Below are 25,381 nucleotides of genomic sequence, written 5' to 3'. Positions count from 1 at the left end.
GATTTCATCGTGATCGCGGCTATTTTCTCGGAATTTATTGTTGTCACGCTGAACGACCGTGTCCTTAATTAAGATAATTACCGATACGCGTTTCCCTCCTCCGATAACATCTTTTATTCGTGGATGATTAAAGAAGTAATTGAGGAAGATTAGTTCCTCAATTAGTATTTCTTCAATCAGCTGTATACGAAATTTTGTTACGCGAGGAAAATGTGCATCGATAATTATATTAATTAGTGCTTTCAAGGTGGATCAGGTGTAAAATTGATTTTATTGGAGGAAGTCAAACTTTGAATTTAGTATTTTATGATTAATTATTTTATAGATTTTTTAATGGTGTTTTTTAATTTTGTTGTTTGGTTGTTTTAATAAATTTGGGAATTTTTTTTTTATAGATGATTAAAATAATAACGTTAATTATTCATTTGATTTATTTAATTATTGTATTATTAATTTTATTTATTTAATTATTGTATAATTAATTTGATTTATTTAATTATTTCCTTGTTGATTAGCTTACTATTTGATTAGATTAATTAATTTAATTAATTTCATTAATCTCATTAATTTGATCATTTTATTATTTGATTAATTTGATTAATTCTATTATTCCATTATTAATATTATTTTTCACATGATCACTTCTAACAATTAAATCCAACACTTTTAATTAAAATCTAACACTTCAAATCATAATTCTAACTTGTATATAAAATCACTATAAACCGAAGCACAATTATTACAAAAATCCAACAAATCATGTACATCAGCTATGTAACCAACTGCCCGATAAATGACCGTTAGCTAAGACAGCCTCCACAGCCCCTAAACCAGGTACTTATCTAACAAACGTATCACCATACATCCAAATATGAATTGCAGATCATTCTTACTTCGAGCAACAATACATTCATACTCCATAATTAATGAACAAGGATACTGAAAAGAATATAAAAATATACAAAGAATACAAAAGTCGAGTGTGCTTCAGAAATTCGCAGACACATCGTGCGAAGAAAAGTGGACAGTGAAAGTTATAAGTTGTTGGTGTTGCGTTTGCACGAGTCGAGTTCATTTGTATTTTCGATTCACGTCAGCACGAGGATATTTTGCAAGGAATATAACTAATGAAAGAAAGTGTTACGGTCAAGAACGGAGTAGGTGTTCGCCATAGACCTCTGTTAGGTTTGCACTTTCCTCGAGACTTGCACTTTCCTTGCGATGCAATTTGTAATATCTGTTGCGAGTATAACATTCTATTGGCTTGGTCAAGTTATGTCTTTCTGTCGGAGGATAATGTTTATTGGATTCATGTGTGGGGATGTTCTTTCTTTTCTCTTGGAGCACATTTGTTTTTGTATGAAAATTAGGGAAATTGGGTTCTGGGTGCATGTACTTAAATTTACAAATTTCCGAGTTTTTAATTTAATAAATTTCTAAATTATGGAATTATCAACTTTCTGAATTCTACATTCCTGAATTTCTAAATTTTCAAATTACCAAATTTCCAAATTCTCAAATTTCCAAATTCCCAAATTCCCAAATTCCAAATTCCAGAACTCCCAAATTCCAAAACTACCAAATTCCAAAACTCCCAAATTCCAAAACTCTCAAATTCCAAAACTCCCAAATTCCAAACCCCTCAAATTCCAAAACTCCCAAATTCCAAAACCCCCAAATTCCAAAACCCCCAAATTCCACAAACCAAATTCCAAAACTCTCAAATTCCAAAACCCCCAAATTCCAAAACTCCCAAATTCCAAAACCCTCAAATTCCAAAACTCCCAAATTCCAAAACCCCCAAATTCCAAAACTCTCAAATTCCAAAACCCCCAAATTCCAAAACTCCCGAATTCCAAAAATCCCAAATTCCAAAACCCCCAAATTTCAAAAATACCAAATTCCAAAATTTCTGTTTATTGCAAATTCTTATTTACAATAAACATGCATTCCCCGTTTCTAAGAATAACAAAGCTAATAAAACTTTTCCCAAAATTAATTCGATTGCGAAACTGCACGACGGATATTAGATTCGAATAAAGAGAAGAGAAACGAGACAATCTCGCGGTAGAAAAGATTTGTGAAACCCACGTGCTTAGAATAGTGTTATTGTACCGTCTGGCATTGTTACCGAGATTCGATTAGATCAAGAATATATAATTTTTTACGCAGACAAATTTCAGACGGCGCGGTGAAAGTAAAGTGGCCATAGAATAACAAACGCGTTTGCAAAAATTTGCATTTCTTCAAATCTCTTCCTACTTTACGGCGGAACTAAAGTAAGCCAATTTCCGTTATCTACGTCACAGTAAATGGTATTATGTTTTATTTGTGCAAATTTATACGTAGATACAATTTATGAATTGAGAGGTTAATATTTTATGCAAGTAATTTTATCGTTTTCTGCAAATTGTTCCTCGTTCATTCAGTATAAGAATAATTTTAAATTAATTATTATTAGGAGTCTTCTTTGTGTTAAAAGAGTGATACTTTTTGACACTATTTGGATTTAAAAATTTGAAATGTTAATGTAGTGAGAAAGAGAACGATTTGAATTTCGCGCGGTAAATTTAAATTGAATTACTTATATGTGACAAGAGAATACATGTGTAATTTTACTTTTACTTTATTTATTATTGAAAGATATTGATTTTTTAAACTATTTAGGCTTCAAAATTTAAAACTTTAATACAGTAGACAAGTATATGTTTTGAATTTCGCGCGGTAAGTTTAATTTGAATTATTTATACGCGACAATACGATAAGTATAATAATTTCAACTTAATTTAAATCTAACTTTGTTTATTGATTAAAACTCTTCAACTTTTGAAATTATTTATATTAAAAAGTTTGAAATATCGAGGGAATCGATAAGTATACAATTTGAATTTTACGCGGCAAATTTAAACTGAATTTTAAGACTTCAGATTCATTTTACAATTTTTTTAAGCATTCTCTGCAAGCAATCAAAGTAACCTGATAGTTTAATCGAAAAGAAAATTGAAATAATGTTTGATAATCAAATCTGTAACGAATACGTAAAAATCCATAGTCGGTTCATAAGAGTTGTTCCTGTTTCTCTCGGAGAAACCGCATAATCCCTGACGGAGAGCCATGCAAACTAGTTTGTGATCTGACACCTGTTACCTGTGACACAAAGCACGTAACAGACACTAAACAAACCAAACCAACCAGCTTCCGAGCAACTAGCGTTGTAATAATTAATAATTGATCAGTGACGTGTAATACTTGCGAATGGTTAGAAAGCAACACTGCAGTTCTATCGACACATACGGGGTGTCTCTAATAGGAATCACAATTTTTCCATTTGTAATATGATATTTTTATCAACATACTACTCGATTTACAGAAGAGAAAATGTGAAGTACTCAGCTCTTGACTTTGGTAGTGTAACCATTAGTTTCCGAAGAGATTACTGAATGTAAACACATGACTAAAATGTAAGAAAAATACACTTCATTTAATTACACGTTCAAAATGTATGCCGCCTTCCAACGTAATATTCCGGTCTTCTACTTCACATTTCCACTCCTGTAAATCTAGTAATATCTTAATAAAAATATCATGTAATACATGTTTTGAATTCGTCTCGACGTCCTCTAATGCTATGAACAAAAAAATGTTCCTATTTAAAAAACCTAAGGTGATCTTGACTTTGCCAAGAGAACAAACTGTTTTCAAAATTTGCTTTACTAATATCTATTGTGCACTTCATACCCTGCATTGTTCTAAACTTTTTTTCGTAAGGTGGCTGCAAGTGGGAGAAAAATCGTGAGTAGCATTACAGGTAACACCCTGTGTACAAGTTTTAAAATTGTTTATGGTTCATGTTCTTTTAGTTAGTAAACAATAAAAATTCCTCTCTCATTTTGTAATTAAATTCAATAAACTCAAGATTCTTTCCCATACAATTCAGTTTATTGTTTTAAGTAGGTACTAAATGATGCACGTGGTGCGTGGTCGGTTTAGAATACATTAAAACTTACAGTTAGAGTCATATAATCGTGGAAATTGTGTCTTTGAATGTTTAATGTTCAATATTCTAAAATTGTTTACGGTATAAATTTAAAATTATGAAGTTGTTTACAGTACGTATTGCCGCTATTTTTTTATGGTACATGACATTATAAAACTGTTTATATATGTTTGTCGTTACAGAGTCACACCCAGTATATTTTTACGAAGACTAACACACCGCAATTACCACACACACCTTTCTCAATTCCATTAATAGCAACAACGGAAGTGCATAAATTTTATTTATTCTCATCGTGTACCTGCAAATTCGTATTGGCGAATTGTCAAACCACGTTTCGTCATCACTCAATTCCATTACTCAATCAATTATGTAAATTCAAGTAGCAGATATTTACATAATTGAAAATTCTGTAATAACATTTTCCTTTTTTGAGTAAAAGCAGCCGGATAGATTATGTCGATTTAATTTACATTTACATAATGTAACGGAAGCCTGGATGTATTCATTTTGTGGTAGAAAGCGAGGTGTTACGAGAACAGTTTAGATTGAAAAATGGAACGATCGTATTTTAAATACTTGTAAGAGTATATGCGGGTGCAACTTTGTAGAACAAGTTTGGATAACTTGGGGACAGTTATTACTGGGAGTAGGAAACTGGTGTTGGAATTCCAGTTTGAGAAATTGTATATGTAAATAGGAACATTTATAAATTTATAAATAGTGCAATCTTCTGATTTTTCATTTGATATATTTAGAAAGCTCCAAAACTTCAGAAGATTAAAACTTTATGTAGGTGATCAAATTTATAAATTATCTAAGCTGCAAATTTGTTAATTTTTGTATTAGGAAATCTGTGTTACATTTGAAAGTATATATCACATTCGAAAATTTGAAAAATTTGTACATTTCTAAATTTCCTGATCTGAAAATTGAAATCTTGAAAGTTTCAAGTCTTAAAAACTTTTAAATGCTAAAATTTTTGCTTTCAAAAATTTGTAATTTTGTAAATTTATAAGATTATATATTTCTAAATATTTTAATTTATGAATGTGGAACACTGAATAATCTTATTACATTTAACAATTTGTAAATTTAAAAAATTAAAAATTTGAAAATATTCAAAATTGAAAGTTGTGATGTTGAAAATTTGTAAGTTTAAACAATTTCCAAATTTCTAACTGGGTGGATTTGGAAATTTGAAAGATCTTATTAAATTTGAAAATCTATAACTTTTAAAATTCAACATTTAAAAATTTCTACATTTTAAAGTTTGCAATTATCAAAATGATCAAATTTCAAAGTTTGCAATTTAGAGAATTATTAAATTTCAAAGTCTGCAATTTTGAAAAATTCCCAAATTCCAGAATGTGCAGTTTTGAAAAATTTCCAAATTTCATAAGTTAGCAATTTTGAAAAATTTCCAAATTCCAAAATGTGCAGTTTTGGAAAATTTCCAAATTTCAAAGCTTGCAATTTTGTAAATTTTCAAATTCTAAAATTTACAGTTTTCGAAAATTTCCAAATTTCAAAGCTTGCAATTTTTAAAATTTCCAAATTCCAAAATTTGCAGTTTTAGAAAATTTCCAAATTTGATAAGACAGCAATTTTAAAAAATTTCCAAATCCCAAAATTTGCAATTTCATAAATTTGTAATTTTGAAAAATTTCCGAATTTCAAGCTTGTAAATTTGTAAATATCGAAGTTTGCCATTTTGAGAAATTCCAAAATTTACAATTTTGGAAAATTTCAAATTTCAAAGGTTACAAATTTGAAAATTTCCAAACTTGAAATTTCCTAAATCAAAAATTTATAACATCACCTATTCATAACTATAATCATTACTAAATTTCTACCTATGTAAATTTGTAAACTAAAAAATTTCCAAATTTCTAAATTAGAAAATCTACAATGTCTATTATACATCTAAAAATATAAAAAATTCGAGCAATCATCGAAAATCAATGCAGTAATCGTATGCTCATCATTGTATGCTACCATATGTGTCCCACATATGCTGTTCACATATTGACATATACATACATGAACTTGTGAATGTTCATTGTAAACTGTCGTGCAAACCGGATGTAATCGAAGCTAGAAAACACGATTAAATCGCAGAAGAACGTGGACGACCAGCTGGTCGTTACTTCACCGTATTTCCAGACCGTTGACCCGCTCCCGCACTCGACAACAGATTTTCAACGCACGATTTAACTTTTCCGGTTAATTACATTGCATCGCGTGTGTGGAGCTGCCTGTAAAACACGACTCCTTCGTTTCAATAGCAGCACTTTGTTCCTACGAATCGGATAAACGCTTATTCGAATCTACTTATACACACGCTTACATTCTACCGATACAATCGCTGATTGTGAGAGAAACAACCTTTCAACAACTTGTACACGTCGCTCTGAATGGATTGTCAATTGTACTACATACTTACAAACGACGTGTCTCGGGAACGATTGTTTCTCTCACTTTTATGCGCTTTTGTTACGTGGATTTATGTTTTTATTCAGGAGTGATTAATTGTACATTTAAGCTTGGATAATTAACTCTTTCGTTATATGATCACTTCTCTATTGCATACAATTGAATTTTTATAATTAGAATCGTTATTTTTTAATTACTTTTAATTGCGTTTTATGTTATCTGCATGGATGTTTAAAAATAGAAGTTTAATTGTTGGAGACTTTGGAAGGTTTTTTAATTATGACGGGTTATTTTGTTTTTTAGTTAGTCTGAAATTTTTTGTAAGTTATTTGTCGTTTATAATTGTACTAAATCTTGTAATCAATCATTTGTGCTTCTTTTTCCTTGTAATTAATCCTTTCAGACAATGTTTCACCCTACAGTATAAATGTAGATATTTATAATATAAATAAAATAAACAGATAAATATTAACATAGTAAACACTAATAAATATATAAAATAATATAACCTGACCACACTGATAATATTATTAAAAAGCAAGTTGATAAAAACATGGTAAAAATGCAAAAAAATAATTAATACATTTTCGATACTTAAATATTTACTTTATTGAAGTACTTCAATAAAAACTAAAATATATAAACAAAAATTTTTCTGTTAACGTAACATACTTGAACACTATCTCGAAAGTGTGTTGATACTAATTGTAAATATTGAACTTGAAAGATGAATAGTTTGTTAGTAAATATTAACAGTACCAACAATGTTGCACAATATTGACACACTGTCCATTGCTTATCTGAAGCTAAGAGTCCCTTTATATCACTCTTCTAAAACACTGATGATTGTTTGAAACTAAATGATGTTACATATTCCAAGTCATAGTCGTTTTACGTGCTCGGTGTACAATGTGGAAGTCGCTCGATATCGAAGTGACGAAATATGTTTGAATAACGAGTTGGGTTATTTGTAAGAACTTTCTTTTTCTGAACGTACTCGAAATTCATACATAATACTACACTATTACTAGTATTCCGATCTCTAAACGTGACAGCGATCACGTAGCATGTAGGAAACGCTGTTACTTCATTTTGTTAGAAATTGTAATCCCAGATTTATTCTTTCGAAACTTAGAAGTTTATATTCTGAGTCGACATAATAAATTTAAAAGATTGTACCTTTTTGGATTGTTTATATTTTGGAATTTAAAATATGAGTGCAGTGGAAAGATACAGGATTTGAATTTGGCGCGGAAAATTTAAATTGATTTATTTATACGTGACTAGACAATTTAATTTTGTTCCATGTCAAAAGCTTGGCAGTTTTATATAATAATTGATACTTCAAATATTACAATATCGATTGGATTGAAAATTGCACAGTTTGAATTTGGCGCGGTAAATTTGAATTGATTTATTTATGCGTAACAAATAAATAAATATACAATTTAAATTTGAATTGATTTTACTCTGAAAGTATGACAATTTGATAGAATAACTGATAGCTATAGTTTTAAAACGTGAATACAATCGAAAATTATACAGCTTGAATTTTGCGCGGTAAATTTAAATAATTTAAACCAGACATACGTACACAACATAAATTTCACTTTATATCTTGCTAAAAGTCTACCAATTGTTGAAACTGACTAAAATTATTAATAATACTCAAGAATTAATTAAATTCCCCAGTGATCTTAAACTTGTAATCAATCTTTAAATATTATCAAAAGAAATGGTATTAACACAAATGTCATTTTCACACAGAAATCTTTTCATTTTAAAAATAAATTATAACAATTAATATCATGTTAACAACAAATCATGTTAATAACAAGTCAAAAAATTTTTATTTACAACACTTGTAATTTATGTGGGACGAATTTTCAATCACGATTTTTAAAACGCAACTTTTTCTGTACACAAAAACGTCTTGTATTACAATTCCATAAATTAATCTTACGTTCAACATAGAACCGCAACCTGAAGTGCGATAAATTAATGAAAAAGAAACTTTCAAATAAGTAAATTAGTTACACGGCTGCTTTTCTCATCGGACGTCAAAAATATTACTTCCCTATGGTATCTTAATGAAAACGTTCTAAGCAATATCACAGCTCAAGCTAGCTACATAGATTATCTATAAAGGAAATAATTTGAAACTGGGTTAGCTTGTCCGTTTTATATCGCCGTCATATATCATTGCATTCGAGCCACTCCTTCAACAACTTAGTGATTAAAGGATTTGCAAGAATAGATAATCCTCCTATCACTCGAATACCAAATTTTATTGTCGCAAAAATTCGTTTAATTTAGGAAGTCGGAAATATATTAGGTTAATAACGTGATATGTGTAGTATTTACAGTAATAAGTCTATGGCTGGATAAATTATTTACTGGGTAGTGGTTTCTGTTATAATTTGCAGAGAAAATAATACTAGCAAGTTATGAATATGTAATAGGTACTGTTTTGGTAATTATGGTAATTACAGCATAACATTTTTACTCTTTACTTGAATTTTTATTTCAAAAGGTAAGTAGAGAATTTTTACTAAATAATGATTTCACGTATCGAAACTTCGATACAAATAAAAGTTTCAACGATTCAAACTTCTCAGAATAACAATTTCAAGCATTGAAACTTGTCAAAACACAAAGTTTGAAATACAGAAACTTCCCAAGAAAAAATTTCAAATATTCAAATTTCTCAAAATAAAAATTTCAAACAAAGAAATTTCTCAAAACAAGACTTGTTTATACTGTTACTTTCTAAACCAAAAATTGTACAGATTGAAGCTTTCCAGAATTAATATCTTAATTAACATTTCACCCCAGCATCACCCAGCTGCCGCAAGCTGAGCTCAGAGACTATTGAGAAGCATGTCAGCAATCATTTGAGGTTGAAAGTGTATTCCACGTTCTATACACACAACACGTCAGTTAATTAAGTTTATCAGTCACACACAGTCACCAGACAACAAGAAAGGACCTACAACAGTGAGACCAGACAACAAGAAAGGACCTACTTCTCTAAATTTCCAAATCTCATCTTGTGGTTGCATAGTACATGATTTCGCGATGAAGAGTTTTTACCATTCGGTTTTGTTCAACTTGAAGTAAGTCATATTCAATCCAAATTTACAGTATCAAAACAGACAACGGTGAAAAATAATAATTACATAAAAATTCAACCTTTCATTCAAAATGTCTTAGAGCTACCAACAAAGTACCTTCATAACCTTCACATAAAGGTACGAATGTGTTTTGTATTCTTCAAATATTTGTCCATGGAGAGAAGAATCAGAATCCCAGAAGGAAATGATCAAGTGAGACTTGAAGTAAGTCATTTTCAACCCAAACTTGTAATGTCAAAACCGACAACAGTGAAAAATAATAATTTCATAAAAATTTAACCTAGTAAACAAAACATCTTAGAGGCACCATCAAAGTACTTTCATACATGAAGGCATAAATGTATTTTGTAATCCTCAAATATTTGTCCACAGAGGAAAGATCAGAATCCCAGAAGGAAATGATTAAGTGAGACTTGAAGAAAGTTATTTTCAACCCAAACTTGCAGTATCGAAACAGACAACAGTGAAAAATAATAATTTCATAAAAATTTAACCTAGTAAACAAAACATCTTAGAGGCACCATGAAAGTACTTTCATACATGAAGGCATAAATGTATTTTGTAATCCTCAAATATTTGTCCACAGAGGAAAGATCAGAATCCCAGAAGGAAATGATTAAGTGAGACTTGAAGAAAGTTATTTTCAACCCAAACTTGCAGTATCAAAACAGACAACAGTGAAAAATAATAATTTCATAAAAATTTAACCTAGTAAACAAAACATCTTAGAGGCACCATGAAAGTACTTTCATACATGAAGGCATAAATGTATTTTGTAATCCTCAAATATTTGTCCACAGAGGAAAGATCAGAATCCCAGAAGGAAATGATTAAGTGAGACTTGAAGAAAGTTATTTTCAACCCAAACTTGCAGTATCAAAACAGACAACAGTGAAAAATAATAATTTCATAAAAATTCAACCCTTTAAACAAAATACCTTTGAGCTACCATTTAAGTATTTTCATAACCTTCACATAAAGATACGAACGTGTTTTGTATCCCTCAAATATTAGTCCACAAAGAAAAGAATCCCAGAAGTTAACGATCACGTGGTGCACATCTCCGAGCATAACCGAGTATTTCGAACGATCAGATTGACAAAAAAGGAGGAGAAAAATGCCGTCGAGGAAGCGGCACGTTGATCATCGTAACACACAGGTAATGGGCTACGTTAGTGTAAGCACCGGCTGTTACCACATAGTCAGGGTGGGATAGGTGTGCGTAGGTACCCACAGGAAGAGAATACTTTCACTGCCAAAGTATGGTTGGGAGCCTTCGGGAAGGACGAAGAAACTCAGTCACCGACCAGACGGACAAGGAAGGTGAGAGTGAAATGAGTAGGAGAATGTGGTATCGGTACAGTACCGTATCGTTCTTCCGAGTGTCATTACCGATCCTCTGACCAATTGCTTGCTGGCCGATTGTCTGTCGGGGTGTTAGACCCTGTGAACATTACCCTTGAAAATTAGTGCATCTTCGAAGACACCTTTTGTGGACGCGTCGAGGACTGTGGTTCAGGAAGTGGACTGATGAGAAATGTTCCGGGAACAAAAGATCGTCGGGGAAATAGAAGGTTGGTAACTTGAAGTTCGGAAAGAGATTCGACTCCATTTGATTTTATGTACAGTAGACTTTAGGTAGATAATGAGCTTTGACAGTATATTAATCCAGAATTTGTTACGTGGAAATAGAAGAGTGTGACTTGGAATTTATGTGTGTACAGACAAGAGTGACTCAGAATTTATACAGAAGACAGTAATTTAGATATTGTTATGCATTTGTATAGTTATATGTACTTTAAATTTGAAATTTTCATGTGTTTACAGTAGATAATTTAAATTTTTGATGCATATGAACAAAATTAATTTAAAAATTTCTATGAGTTTACGACAGACTGTATTTCAGATGTTTTATTATTATAATACAATATAGTTTAATAGTTTTCGTATATGCAGTAAGTGCTACCTTAGAATCCTTTCTATTTAACAATTTTTATATACAGGTAGATACCTGTTATATTCTTACTGAACATTTTTGAAATTGGCAATATATTAAATTTTTTAAACTGTTTTTTTAAATAATATAATCTAATGGAACCTCAGCTTGAAACAGTTTGTGTATTGTATACACTTATCAGGAAATATTTATTTAAACATGGTACCAATATTTTATACAAATATAAAAATGTTATTTGTCATAACTTTATTAATTAACTTTAATTGAACAACCTTAAATTCAAGCATCTTGTGCATTGCATTAATTTAACATAAAATATTTATTTTAAGAAAGTACTAATGTTTTAAACAAAAATATCAAAATAATATTTAACGTAATTAAATAACCTAACCTAACCTCAAATTAAACTATCTCGTATATTGCATAAATCAAAAATAAAATATCTATTTAAAAAATGTGCCAGTATTTAAACAAAAATATCAAAATAATATTTAACGTAATTAAATAACGTAACCTAACCTCAAATTAAACTATCTCATATATTGCATAAATCCAGATAAAATATTTATTTAAGAAATGTACCTGTAGTTTAAACAAAAATACCAAAATAATATTTAACGTAATTGAATAACCTAACCTAACCTCAAATTAATCCATCTCGTACATCGCATAAGTCTAAAATAAAATATTTATTTAAAAAAGTCACCAATACTTTAAACAAACATGAAAAATTTCTTTCACAGTTTCAACATCTGCTCAAGTATAATAAACTAGCACACACAGCACTTACAATGTCTCAAAAAATCAGGGCAAAATAAAAAAAGAGTGCTAATTTGAATACAGAATAATTGTACCATTAAGACTCGAAGCTATTAAGGTCACCAATTCTTCGTAATATCGCAAATTGATTCAGAGAATGCAATCGATTGCGTAAGAATGGATTGTGTGTGGGTTACACACGAGGATCGATAGTATAATCGCATTTAAACGTAAAAAAAATATTGACTCGCAAGATTAAATATTCATAATGAAGAACAGAGGCTCAAGGTTGAAAATGTCGACATAATATTGCAATTAGTGTGCTTGTTCTCTGGATATAAAAGGCAATAATGTAGCTTGTACGCGTATGTACGTTTCTTTGCACCATGACACACAATTCTAAATATTGTATTATCAGATCGTTTCATAAATTTTCATTTTATTAACACTGAAACTACCTAACCGATCAAATGACCGCTCCACAAGTTTCTTATTATATGACAACACATTTTGTTAAAATACATTTCTTGAAATCAGAACTGATTTTGATCAAGATAAAGAATAAGTGTGTGTACTAATTTATATTTCGTCGTTTGTTTATTAATTTTTAAACTTCATTTTTTTCTTAACGTCGCATCTACCTTCAGGTCATTAGCGACGACTGGGTTCTATTTCCTACACTTTGTTGGACTATATACTATGGTACAAATTGATTTCTTTCAGGTACTGTAGGGTTTTCTCTATGTATTTTTGCGAAGTTAAGGCTTTGGTCGGTGTTATTCCATACTTCTGTCTTTAGGTCTGATATTTGTTGCATTCAAATAGTAGATGATGGGTCGAGATATTCTTTCTGCAAACCGTACATATCGGTGGTTCTGTCATTTTTAATTTCAAATTAAATACACATTATATGCCGGTAGGTTTAGTGTTAAATGAAAATATGTTTGAGCTTTGACTTTGTGTTATGAATTGACATTTTAATGGGTCTATACCTATATGTCTATATGTCTATAATGCATATTTACTTATATGTCTACACATATCAAGGAGTTTTCAACACTCTTCATTAGTAGGTTGCTATATAAATTATCAAGTTTATTAAGAATTTGCATATTGAATAGGAATTGTAGGAATGAATAGGAATTTGTGGAATGATTCAATTTCTGCTTAGAAGCCGAGGACTTTCATGTGTGAAGTCAATATGTATGATATATTGAATAGAAAATTACACGTATGTACAGAAAATTAAAAGTGTTTTAAATTTGTACACAAATACTTATTACATACAATTCACTATTAATATGAAATAAAATGTTCAACTGATAAATGTTAAATAACATATCTCCATTATGTAAATATTGATATTATTATTATTAACGTTAATTAATATTAATATTGACATATAATTTGGAACATTATAGAGATGTTATTTGATCATTACAGAAATGATGCTTTCAAAAAATTTCTAATTTCACTAGATGAGAAAAAATAAAGTAAACGCCTGTCAAAAATGAATAATTCATAATTAATAGCAATGGAGACATCGAGAAAGTGCTGTGTTGGATAGTGAAGAATACATTTTCATTTATGAATCGAACGAAATTTTTAAGTTGGGTTATTTTAGTCCTTGACGATGATGGCAGCCAGCACAGATGTTGTAACATGTGGTGTAAATTTAGAAATTTAAAAGTTTGAGATAATTGAATTTACAAGTTTCTCAAGTTAGTAATTAGTGCTGTTTCAAATTTTGTAATTCTTACATTTCCAAATTCTGTCATTTTTACATTTCTAAATTTTTCAGTTTATTAATTTTCTAATTTTTATATTACTAAATTTTATAGTTTTATAATTTTCTACTTTTTACATTACTGAATTTTCCAATTTTTCAATTTTTAATTTTCTAAATTATTAAATTTTCCAAATTTCACATTCCTAAATTTTCTAATTTTCCAATTTCCAACTTTTGTATTACAAAATTTGTTAATTTTCCAAGTTTCACATATACAAATTACCAAACTTCCTCATTTACTAAATTTACAATTTTCAAATTTAGGAATTAAAAAATTAAGAAATTCAAATGTGTAGAAATTTAATAATCTGGAAATTTGAAAATACAGAAGTTTAATAATTTGGAAATTTGGAAATTTATGTACCTAAAAATTTGAGAATTTGAATACTGGATACATTGGGAATTAACTACTCTAAAAATAAAAAAATCTAGAAATCCACAAACTCAGTAATTTCAATCTTTGAAAATATAGAAAATTTAATAATCACAAAATTTAAAAATATACCAATTTGCAATCTAAAAAATTCGATAAGTTGCAACTCATCAAATTTAAGAATATCAATTCTCAAATTCCTTTCCAATTCTTAAGATTTAAACAACAGCAATTTTAATAAAAACAAACAACCTATAAAAAAGTTTAAGAATTTCCTTGGATATTTTAAGAATATCGTTCGCGTTGAAATAAAAAATCCACTGTAAAAAACAAATAACAAACACTACTTTTTAAATGTTTATATACATATAATTTTTATATGTGCATTTTCCGATTGCATATAATTATTCATAATAACATTTTCTTCGGTTAATAGGTTTATAGCTATACGATGAGTATTACATCTGCCATTTCACTTGAAATATTTCAGACCGGTTTTATAGGATGTTACACAACTTACGAAATTCACGCAAAAACCTGTTTAACTTCACTTTCCATGCCATTTCTTTTACTCTTCTTGTTTATTCCCAAAACAATAATACGCGTTTAATATTATTTTATTTTGTATTTTATTCTGTGAAACCATTATATAAAAACATTATATCAATTTTCAATTTTTAATGAATGACAAAAATATTTATTTTTTTTAAATTTCTTCATTTGAAATATAAGGATTAAATTTGAAGGATTATATTTAATAAAAAATATCTAGTATTTAAGCAAACAACTTTTTAGATTTATTTAAAAAAAAAAACAAATACAAATTTTATAAATTCATAGTTTTTCTTTCGCTTTGATTTTTCAATATTTTCTTTTTTTTTATTTAAAAAAAAAAGGATTTTTATGTACAAAGTAAAGCGTAGTAAATCACTATTGATTTCTTGGAAATAATTCAACTTGATCTTGCGTCAATTCTACTTGTTGGTAATTATCTCATTTACTTTCCTTTGTCGTCGAAAGTTGCATAAAGAAAGAAAGAAAGTCTCACGAATGGTTACGCAATTCTAATTCTACGAACAATTTCATAGACCTGAAAACGTGTTTTCTCACTTAAATGTCATTATCATTTCCCCGGTGCTTCGGAAGTATGAAAGAGTAGAAATCAACCAATCAAAAGTTTATTAAACACTGAAGTTTATAAAGTACTCTTGCAAGTATAAGAATGTGAGAATTTGTGAGTTAAAATTTTCCAATTTTCGAATCTACAAATTTGCAATTGTATAGTTCGCAGATTGTGAAATTTATAAGCCTGCAATTGGCAAACTTTCGAATGCTCAAATTTTCAATTTTTCAATTGGCAAATTTTCAAATCTACAAGTTTTCAAGTTCCCAAATCGCAAATTTGCAAATTTACAGTTTCCAAATCTATAAAATTGCAATTTTCTGCTTTGCAAGTTTGCAATTCCACAATTCCTAAATTGTCAAATTTATGATTATCCATTTTGAAAATTTTCAAATTCATAAGTTTGCAATTTCCTAATTTTCAAGCTACAAATTTTCCAACTTGCTAATTTACAAATTTAAAACTTGATAAATGTTCAAACTACCAAATCTTCAAATTTACAGGTTCGTAAATATCTAATAGTCAAACAATAGTCCCTTATGTAGTCTAATAGTCTAATACTCACAAATATTGTATACTAAACTTCACAATTGAGATCTTTCTCTTTCAATAAGTTCCGATTATATTCCTAAATTATATTCATAAATCATTATATTTTTACTCGTCACATACACAATGTCCTTGATTTTTAAAACTCTTCTAAAAACATCATTAACAAAAATAAGATCACTGAATAATAAAACTTAATAAACTTAAAACATAAAACACAATAAAAACTTAAATATGAAATAGCTAGCCATTGCACCCCCTTCGGAGGGTTAATCAATATCACTTGCAAGATTCAATAAGCGAATAAAACATTTAGAAATTTCGCGTGTTTTATTTTAGAAGAGATAATATCAATAATCAAATGTAGCCCTTGTAATGATTCGAATATTAGAAAAACAGTTGTCCAAATTACAATATTCGCAGCAATAAAATTTCACAGACTATTAATTCTTGAAGTCCAGCTCGTTGAATAACTTGTAACTATCGCAGAGCTCTTTGCTAAACTATATTCTTTGTGCATTCGTCGTAACAGAAAACGTGCAAATCGTATGGAACCATAATGACGTAACACGATGACGCCATTTTTACCGCCAAAATGCACGCGAAATTGAGGTTAAGGTGACTTTCGTAGTACGTTTTCAGTTTTGATCACCACAAAACCTGTTCTAAAACCGTCTACACTATCGGATTTACCTCTGCGGAAAATTTTCTGTGAAAAAATATTCAGCAGGCTTTGTATGATGACACGCGTACATAAAATTGAACTGAGATTCTGACGCATAACCTTTGCGCTGAAGGGAGTGACTCTTAGTTACCATTTTATACAGTAATTAATACAATAATTTAAAATAAGCATTTTTAAACTGGTTATATAATATGACACGTGTGATGTATAAACATAGTGAAACTAACAATAGTGGAAATTATTAATAGAGACATAATAACTTCAAAAGTATTCATTTAACTAGTAAGTTTTAAAGTCGCTATTTGCAAACAGTCAAATTACCTTCGAGTGCAAAGGTGTTATGTATAGATTATTGATAAAAATTGCAATTGGTCTGCTGTTCCATATATGACTAATATATGCACCATATATATTACTAACATACACTACCGTCCATAAGTATCTGGACACAAGCGAAATATGCATTCGCGTTGAAAGTTATTCAAGTATCTGCAACAGTAACTAAAATCGATTTTTTTTTCTGCGAAGACCAGAATACTGGAACGTTTTTCGATTGATAATTCTCGTTTGGAACTCATATCTCGATGGAAAAGAAGCTACATACGAACTAAACCGAAACTGTCGAGTGCGTAGCGTTACCTCCATTCTTATCTCCATTGAGGGAACCTAACATCTACCAACAGTTTACAAACACTTGAAACATATCGAAGAACCCTCTGAATACGTTCTGCACCATAGAAATGAAACACAGTAGAAATTAACATTTTTTTTAGAATCGAAAGCGTTTCATTAGATTCACAAATTTGGACTTTGTACTTCTGGACATGAATTTTACTTTCACACTTTCATTGTATAATTTGTACTTAAAAATTAATTCTATTACGTTATGACACCTCAAAAAAGATAATAATAATTATTACAAATGATATGATAACCCTAAATACCTTTCGTACAAAGTTCAACTATGTTTTATGCAATGAAACCAAGTGTCCGGATAATTATGGACGGTAGTGTATATACTAATATATGGTACATACATTTTGAAGAGATAATGTCAATAACTAGATTTACTTTTTATAGTGATTGGACTATTAGAAAAACTGTATGTACCATATATTAGTATATAAATATATGGAACAGCAGACCAAGTGTAATTTTTATCAATAATATACACAATATTAGTAATTTCTAATACATGGAGGTAATTAATAAGATATACTGTTAATTTCACGAATTCATAAAATTTGTGAATATGTACATTATGACAATTCTTGAATTTATAAAAATGAAAGTGTAGAAACTGAAATTGATATACGACTAAAATACAAATTCTTAAAATCCACAAAGTGCATACTAATGCATTATCTTAACAACACAAAAAGTCATAAGGAATCAGACTTGTTACCTGTCCGCAGCGAAATATTAGCCATAAACGGAAAAGTAGAAGTAATTAACTGAATATCCACGTGGCGAGTCTGGCTTTTACTACGAAACTCTTACCTGAAACAAGAAAACGGAACTGTTTAAAAATACATACTTGCGTACATCGTCTGATCGATAAGAACGTTATGCGAGCTGTTACTTTTTACTACGAATTTTTTTTTATCGTACACTTCGGTGGAAAGCGTTTCAAAGAAATATGGAGAAACACGCAATAATTGTGATCGGTTGCACGTGTTATTGCCTCTGACCATGAAATTATGACCACTCGATATCTTTTACAGTTTTCACGATTTTAGTGAAACTGAAAGATATGTGCGGACTTTCATTTGGACAATTGTTAACGTGGAACACATATGTATATTGTGGATATGGCAGTGAGATGTGGAGACACAATGAGATGTACATTTTTGGAAGATAATAACAACAGAAGATAAAATATTTAAATTCTTAAATACTACAAAGTTCATACTATTAAATTATTAAATATTCATGTCCATTTTTAAATTATGTGTTTCTGAAATTTTCAAGGTTTCAAACTTTAAGATAAAATTAATAATTGAAATTAATATTGAAATTATTAATTCTGATATTAGTTGATGAAAGTTGATAAAAAATAGTCGATAAAAATTGATAAAAAATAGTTGATCAACTAGTGATAATTCCTCTTTTTAGAGGATTCCACATTTCAAGTACCCCATAAAATCTCACCATGCTCGACAATTAAAAAAAAAAAGAAAAAAAAATACCTAAAGACTTCCAAAAATTAAGGCAACCCCAAAAAAAATAGAGAAGATTTGAAGAAACTAAGGAAATCAAAAAAATCCAAAAATTTAAAAACAAGGTTGCAAAAACCCCTACCTTCTGAAAAACAGCTAGGGAAATTCTACAAAAATAGCAAAACCCTAGAAACTATAGAAAATGTAAAGAAGATCAAAAGAGAATTCCAAAAAACAAAACTCCTTAAAAATAAAATTCTAAAAAAATCCTACGAAATACCAAATAAAATCTTAAAATGAAAAAAAAATATTTTAAAAAAAGAAATGGATCCTCAAAGAATTTCACATGTATATGTCTTTAACTTGACACTAATTTCCCTCTAAAGCACCTACTTATACCACCGTTTATCATTCGCCTACGCTCCAAGCCAATAAGCAAATTATTCTGACAAGATGTTCGGGATAAAAAGAGAGAAGAATTAGCGTGTCAGAGGCTCCTTCCGTAGTTCTTTCGATGTAACGCGTAATTTCAAGAAAGAAACGTTCAATCAGTTTCCGCGTTACGTTTTTCTTTTTTCACAGAAATTGCACGGCACTGCATTGCCGTGATTTTTCCACGTTCGTGTTCTCCGTTTGTCGGAGCATCGACCGGAAACGACTTTATTTATTACGCTCCCGTTTCGCGAACGCAGGTATTGATAGCCCTATGTACATTAAAATCGTTCGCGGATTTCTCCTTTTCCATTAAAAGTCATTACCGAACGTTTCTTCTCAAACCTAGAAACTTTGCTCGAACTAAAAGTTTTAGTATCGTTGCTTTTTGTCTGTGAGAAGAAATATTTTTTCAAATGCAATTTGTCTCGTACTATTATTTGAGAGTTTCGAAAAAATATGGATGTAGTATTGTAAATATTTATTATGAAATTCTTTGTAAAATAGATTATATTATATTTGATAATAAAAGACATTTCTTAGATATAGAAGAATACGAGGACGTGTATGTACAACTGTACGTATATTTCCAGAGCGTGTTTTTATTATTTGTAGCTTTGATAAGTACAGTTTATAAGAAAAGTCTGTTTCTTATGATTTTTAAACTGTTGAAATTTCGAAATAAATTCCACGACTTTTATACAATAATTTATTAACTAATTACATCTGTTTTTTTAAATCCACCGCGTGTTAACCTTCGCGAACCGGCGAATGTCGCACCGTAAATTACCGAACACTGCCGAATCGTTCCGATCGGACACATACATCGAAAACACGTAGTTATTCCTTTTTAACGTTTCTTTCTAACAAAGATGATGAAAATGGAAAGAAGAGAGTGTTGTAGACGTCAGAAAAGAGTTGATTACTCGATAAATTGATGCAATAGAGACGAATTGAGAACGAATTGATACAATTTCTTTTTTCATCCGGCCGATCGCTCGTTCTTAAATTAGCTGTCACGCTTCTGTCGTGCTCTCCTCTTTCTCCCACACATTCTCTCATGAAATAGCTGTTCGAAAAACTTGGTTTAATGTAGCAAAAAATTAAAAGGTGAGAGAACTTCCCTAAACTTCCTCATTTTCGACTTTTCCCGAATGTGACCAACTTTATTTAAATATAAAACTGGCTTCGTGAAATTTCCCATTCGAAGTTTCATCGAAGACCCCTCATAAATATATTCTGACATTTGAAAATTTTTACGGATACTGGAGTATTTACGACGCAATAAATTCAGTCACAATTATTCACAATCTCGAAAACGCGCTTTTTGCGGCTATTAAGTAGGGAGACAGCTAAATGGCATTTCAAGGCAGACAACAAATTAACGAAGTTATGTCGCTGTCAGTGAAGAGGCAAGATGGTGATCTCATAACGGGGAAAGGAGAAAGTGTTTCGCCAACGTAAACCTTCTTCCACGCTCGTTTCCTTCTACGAAACTTTCGTGGTTACGTTACGTGGCCTTTCTCTGTCTTGTTCTTCGGCTTCGTTATGGATCCGCAAAACTCTTCCTGGCCCTGATAGCTCTAATGCGCGGTTACTCACTGCTTCGGCTAAATACTCTGCTTTCCCCATTATTCCTGTCCAAATTAATTTTATGCAATTCTATTAGACAATTTTCATCTAGATCTCTGTTAATCTCTCATCTCGGAATTAGAAATTCGTTCGCGAGCCACATAACTGCAAAGTTATCTCTTGTATTACATTGTGTTATCTGTCTTCTGATTACGAATATTTTGACCAACTTTTACTTTGGAAATGATGTGAATTGCACTGTAATGTACGTGTAAATGTACGCGGAATATGTAGAGTTTTTTGTACGAATTTATGAATGAATACTGGAAAAGTCTTTGGGTAAAATTCTTGGTGAAATTTAACGACAATAGTGAACAAAACTCTGTCCCTGAAGGGATTAAGCCACTGCCATGCTTCCGACCTTAATTACCAGGTCAAGGTATCTTTATTGACGAGACCCTTAATTTAATAAAATATAACGTTTCTTTCGCAAATCCCGTTATCTACTAGAATTAGAAATACTATTTCATATAAAACCACCTCTATCATATAAAAATATTAACTACATAAACTAGAAAGGAGAAAACATCTATCATACGGAAAAAATTGAACGTTGACCTTGACAAAATATTTGAAGGTCATTGACCTTCAATCAATGTAGCAAGTGTAACGATAATTTCTCATAATTACCATAAGAATGATTCTCATAAAATAGGTAGCTAAAAGTGTAAATCAACATTCTGATATAGTGAACAAGTTCTAATTGTTATAAGTCCTAATACATTTCTTGAATTACAGGAAGACGAACCCCATGAACGAGCAAGCATCCCCTTCGACCGCACAATGAAGAGAAGAAGCTCCCACGAGTCGTTCTCAGTGCATCGGATAGAAAGAATCGGCACCCGACCACCGGACATCCCCTCACGGTGAAACTTCAACCCACGTGATGTCATACGAACCATCCAGATCACTCGAAGATCCAAAATTTCCTTCGACCAAGTTCGCAAGACCTCAATTGAAAAAGAATGGTATTCAGCGCGATCGTGGTCACATCGGCGTTGAAGGGTGCCCTAGGTTTGATGGGCACCAGTTTGTGGCTGATCCCTCTACTCATAGCCGGCTTATCCTACTACCGTTACGATCAACTAGACCCCGAAAGTCGACCTATCGATCGATACCCTCTGTACGCAGAGTACGACTTCGTGGTGGTAGGTGGAGGGTCAGCAGGAGCGGTGGTCGCCAGCAGACTGTCAGAGATACCCAACTGGAACGTGTTGTTGTTAGAAGCTGGCCCTGACGAGAACGAGATAACCGACGTGCCATCGTTAGCAGCGTACCTTCAGCTGACAAAATTGGACTGGAAGTATAAAACGGAGCCAACAGGAAGAGCTTGCTTGGGCATGAAGGCAGGCCGTTGCAATTGGCCTCGAGGTAAAGTGTTAGGAGGCTCCAGTGTCCTCAACTACATGTTATACGTACGAGGGAACAAACACGACTACGACTACTGGGAATCCCTGGGTAATCCTGGATGGGGATACGATCAGGCGCTCTATTACTTCAAGAAGTCCGAGGACAACCGAAATCCGTACCTCCAGAAGAGTCCCTACCACTCCACAGGTGGTTACCTAACTGTACAGGAGTCTCCCTGGAAGACACCCCTAGTAGTTGCGTTCGTGCAGGCCGGTACCGAGATAGGTTACGAGAACAGGGACATAAACGGAGCACGACAGACAGGCTTCATGATTGCTCAGGGCACAATACGTAGGGGTAGTAGGTGCTCCACTGCGAAGGCGTTCCTCAGACCGATTCGTCTGCGTCGGAACATCCACACAGCCATGAATTCACACGTTACCAAAATTCTGATCGACCCGATAACTCTGAGGGCTACGGGTGTGGAGTTCTTCAGGGACGGTCGTAGACAGATCGTCCGTGCAAGGAAGGAGGTGATTCTATCGGCGGGAGCCATCAACAGTCCCCAGATTCTGATGCTGTCGGGTATAGGTCCCAAGGAACATCTACACCAGATGGGAATCCGCGTAATCAAGGACTTGAAAGTGGGAGACAATCTTCAGGATCACGTTGGAATGGGTGGTCTAACGTTTCTAATCGATAAGCCAGTAGCTATTGTACAGGATCGTTTTCAAGCTGCTCCCGTGACGATGCACTATGTGGCCAACGGCAGGGGACCGATGACCACCCTGGGTGGCGTGGAAGGATACGCTTTCGTCAACACCAAATTCGCGAATCTGTCTATGGACTATCCAGATATCCAGCTGCACATGGCGCCCGCGTCCATTAACTCGGACAACGGCATACAAGTGAAGAAGGTGCTGGGGATAACCGACGAGGTTTACAACACGGTGTACAGACCCATCGCGAACAAGGACGCCTGGACCATCATGCCTCTTCTTCTTAGGCCTAGATCTCGTGGGACGGTCAGGCTACGGAGTTCCAACCCGTTTCACAGTCCGGTGATAGACGCAAACTACTTCTCTGATCCCAACGACATCGCCACGCTGGTCGAAGGTGCCAAAATCGCGGTCAGGGTCAGCGAGGCTAAGGTCTTCAAGCAGTTCGGTTCGAGGATTCACAGAATCAAGTTGCCGAATTGCAAGCACTTGAAGTTCGCATCGGACGCTTACTGGGAATGCCACATTCGACATATCACCATGACGATTTATCACCCGGTTGGGACGGCCAAAATGGGGCCACCGAGTGATCCTGACGCTGTCGTGGACGCCAGGTTGAGAGTCTACGGTGTGAAAGGGCTGAGGGTGATCGATGCGTCGATCATGCCAACGATATGCAGCGGAAACACGAATGCGCCGATTATCATGATCGGGGAAAAGGGTGCAGATCTGATCAAAAGTGACTGGCTGTCTATAGAGACTAGCAGCTGATATTTTCTAGTGAATATCAAGGCAACAGGACATTTTATGCAATTCGTTGACTTTAACACCTTATCTTATACAGAACAACTTAATGATATGCGCTGACCTCGTTGCATGTCGAATACTGCGGAGGCTTAGCAGGCTTAAAGCGGCGTTTACATTAAGCGACTTTTCTATGAACTAAGTTTTTCTTTGAAACTAAATGGCTTACTAATTGTAAGACTTCGTTGTCCGATATTATTATCGTTTTGAATAACTGGCTGGGTACAGAGATCACGTGTGTGATGTGCAAACATGCGGTTCACATACAAGTGACTCTGAAAATTCTTGAATTGGCAATATAAAGAAAGGTCTTCTATGTAGCGAGTCTTCTAAGTCTATGTCTTCTAAGTAAGCTTGCGATATTAAACAGGAAGTTAAATTTGTAAATTAGAAACATGTTAATTCGTTTGATTCAAAATATGAAAATTTTATACATTTCAAAAAGTTGCTCCAAATTATAAAATCTGAAAGTTTAAAATTATGTGTTGTAAGATTATGACAAATTATAGTAGGTGAATTTACTTTTTGATAAGGTGTTCATATCAAAAAAAGATTGTTGTGTTTATATTTTATGGATAAAGTCAATGTAGAGTTGTTGAACTCTGAATATGTATCAAAAATTTGTTATAGTATATTTGTTAAATACATGTATTATGTATGTATATTATGTACATAGCAAGTTTTGTTGATTTAATTATATCGTGATTGTTGATTCATAGAATATTAATTGTTAAATGACTTATAAGTGAAAAGAAATTGATAAGAAAATTTTGTTTGATGTTTGATTAATATACGAATAGGCATGTTAACAATTTTTTATTGAATTCAAAAAGAATTAATTTTTTGAAATATGTTTAAAACATTCTGAAATTTTTGCTGTTTACGATGTTAATGAATATGGACATACTGAAGCGTTAGACAAAAGGTTGTTAATAAAATATAAAAATGTAGAAAAAAATTGTCATTATACGTCAAGATTGTTCGTTAGAATAAACAAAACATTATATGCAAATAATAGAGGAGCTGTAACATATGTTTGTTAAATTAGTTTAGTAAAAGGAATTATGACATTCGCTAATTTAAATTATGATAGTCATTTTTGAATAAATTTTCATTTATGTGTTTGTATAGGTAATATGACTGCGTCTGAGAGATATTTTTGTATTTACAATTATAAAATTACGAAATTAGTGAAGTTTTTAATTTCCGAACTTTTGAATATCCAGACTCCTAAATTTCTGAATTCCTGAACTTCTAAATTTTTGAATTTTTAAACTTTAAAAGATATTTAGAAAGCTCGTTACCAAATTACAGAATTATCAATTTCCAAATAAATTAGATATAAATCTAAATACAGAATTGTCTAGTTTCTTAATTTCTATACTTCTAGGAGCCAAATTGCAAGTATCCAGATTTCTGTGTTTCTATATTTCTGAATTTGTATATTTCTACATCCTTATGTTTGTTATTGTCCAACATTCTT

The 25,381-nt window shown here is 31.7% G+C and overlaps 2 protein-coding genes across 3 annotated transcripts in view; one reads left to right on the top strand and one right to left on the bottom strand.

The window, feature by feature from the left end:
• Positions 1-25,381, bottom strand: part of Flo2 (flotillin-2) — a 156,164-nt gene that overhangs the window by 115,929 nt on the left and 14,854 nt on the right. The window lies entirely within an intron of this gene.
• Positions 10,369-25,136, top strand: LOC100877665 (glucose dehydrogenase [FAD, quinone]). Its single transcript, XM_003705664.3, has 2 exons — positions 10,369-11,141; positions 21,764-25,136. Exon 2 carries the CDS (start codon positions 21,991-21,993, stop codon positions 23,863-23,865), a length of 1,875 nt encoding a protein of 624 aa, XP_003705712.2. The 5' UTR covers positions 10,369-11,141; positions 21,764-21,990; the 3' UTR covers positions 23,866-25,136.

The sequence above is a fragment of the Megachile rotundata genome, chromosome 2 (assembly GCF_050947335.1).
Source record: "Megachile rotundata isolate GNS110a chromosome 2, iyMegRotu1, whole genome shotgun sequence".
NCBI classification, from domain to species: Eukaryota; Metazoa; Arthropoda; class Insecta; order Hymenoptera; family Megachilidae; genus Megachile; species Megachile rotundata.
The sequence above is the reverse complement of the archived record's forward strand: the minus strand, read 5'-3'. Positions and strand labels throughout refer to the sequence as shown.

What these genes read in the sequence shown, in the direction of transcription:
- LOC100877665 (XM_003705664.3), top strand. Translation starts at nt 21,991, where the DNA reads ATGGTATTCAGCGCGATCGTGGTCACATCGGCGTTGAAGGGTGCCCTA.